Genomic DNA, 1,385 nt, shown 5'->3' on the forward strand with positions numbered 1-1,385 from the left:
TTCGCAATTAATCATATCGAAGAAAATTTTGTTTTTATGTACATATACATGTGTACTGTCTATGTTTAAACAGGTATTTTATATGATTATATGATTGTGATTTTATAGTTTTATGCACATTATACATTATTAAAAGTGATGCAACAATACAGAATTTATACATTACGTTTCAGTTTGGTTTTCAGTTTAAAGTAATGGTTTGGGTACGGTGCGGTATATGATATGTTCGTTAAAAATGAAAAAAGAAAAGAAAAAAACTCAACAAGCAAAATACAACACATCATTAATCACTTACGGTCCAATATTAAACGTATTTGTGGCATCCCTAATACAATATAAAAATATAAATCCAGCTTGAGCTAACAAAATGAATAAAAAATCTGAAAGACACATATGCTTGTGAAAAATTTATTGTAAAAGTTTTATTGTGTAGTTCATGACTACACATATAGCCAATTAAAATGCACTAAGCTAGCCCTGTTGTCTCCTCGAAGTTACTTATGACAGTGGTTCTTAAAGTGGGGGTCGGGACCCCTTGAGGGGTCGCGGAACAATGAAGGGGGGGTCGCCTGGTGATTTCCAAAAATCTACTTATTATTATTAGGCCATAAGAATTACCATATTTTATCCATAACCAACTGAAGAGAAAAAAACAGTCGTTTATAGTTACTATAGTAGCTTATTTACTTGTTCTATTGGATTGCGACCCCTGGGGTAAATACATTATATTAAAGACACAGCAATAGCGTCAGATGCAGCAGATTGATTTTATAACACCAGGTTAAACTTTCTGGCCCATTTACAGCACTGAAATACATAAAAAAACAAAAAACAAAGAATAGACTTTGGTCTATTGGTGTGTGTGCGCGTCATTGCATGCAAGTTTTCTGTATTTATAACCACCTCAGGGGATATTGGGGTCGCGAGTCACTGGTATTGTTATTTTAGGGGTCACGTGCTGAAAAGTTTGGGAACCCTTGACTTATGAAACAGCATTTACGCGGGACTGGTGTTTTTGCGGTCAGTTTGAGATAATAATTATTTACTATGTATGTTACATTATACATACATATTACGATAAATACTACATGACATACATTTAATAAAAATTATGCCGCGATATTTTGCAGGACTTAATAAAGTCAACAATATTGCACTGTTATCCATAACTGTGGTGTTGAACTGCAATGTGTTATGGTCGGTCGCGTGATGTCACTGCTGCTGCTTTTCTTCACCTTGTTGTAGAGTCGGTAGATCTTGACGTTCATGGTCTCGGTGAAAAACTCCCATCCTCCGTCCAGCTGCGGCTCGTCCAGCTCCGTCCACGCCTGCTGAAACTCCTCATCACTGAATGCAAGAGCCATGATTTCTGCTCTCTTCCGTCC

The 1,385-nt window shown here is 36.2% G+C and overlaps 1 protein-coding gene across 1 annotated transcript in view; it reads right to left on the minus strand.

Moving 5' to 3' along the window:
- Positions 1-1,385, minus strand: part of pctp (phosphatidylcholine transfer protein) — a 26,407-nt gene extending 25,022 nt beyond the window's left edge. Inside the window, 1 exon segment of the mRNA NM_001130786.1 lies at positions 1,236-1,385. Within this exon segment, the coding sequence (NP_001124258.1) occupies positions 1,236-1,364 (129 nt within the window). The 5' untranslated portion in view covers positions 1,365-1,385.

The sequence above is a fragment of the Danio rerio genome, chromosome 3 (genome assembly GCF_049306965.1).
Source record: "Danio rerio strain Tuebingen ecotype United States chromosome 3, GRCz12tu, whole genome shotgun sequence".
Classification (NCBI taxonomy): domain Eukaryota; kingdom Metazoa; phylum Chordata; class Actinopteri; order Cypriniformes; family Danionidae; genus Danio; species Danio rerio.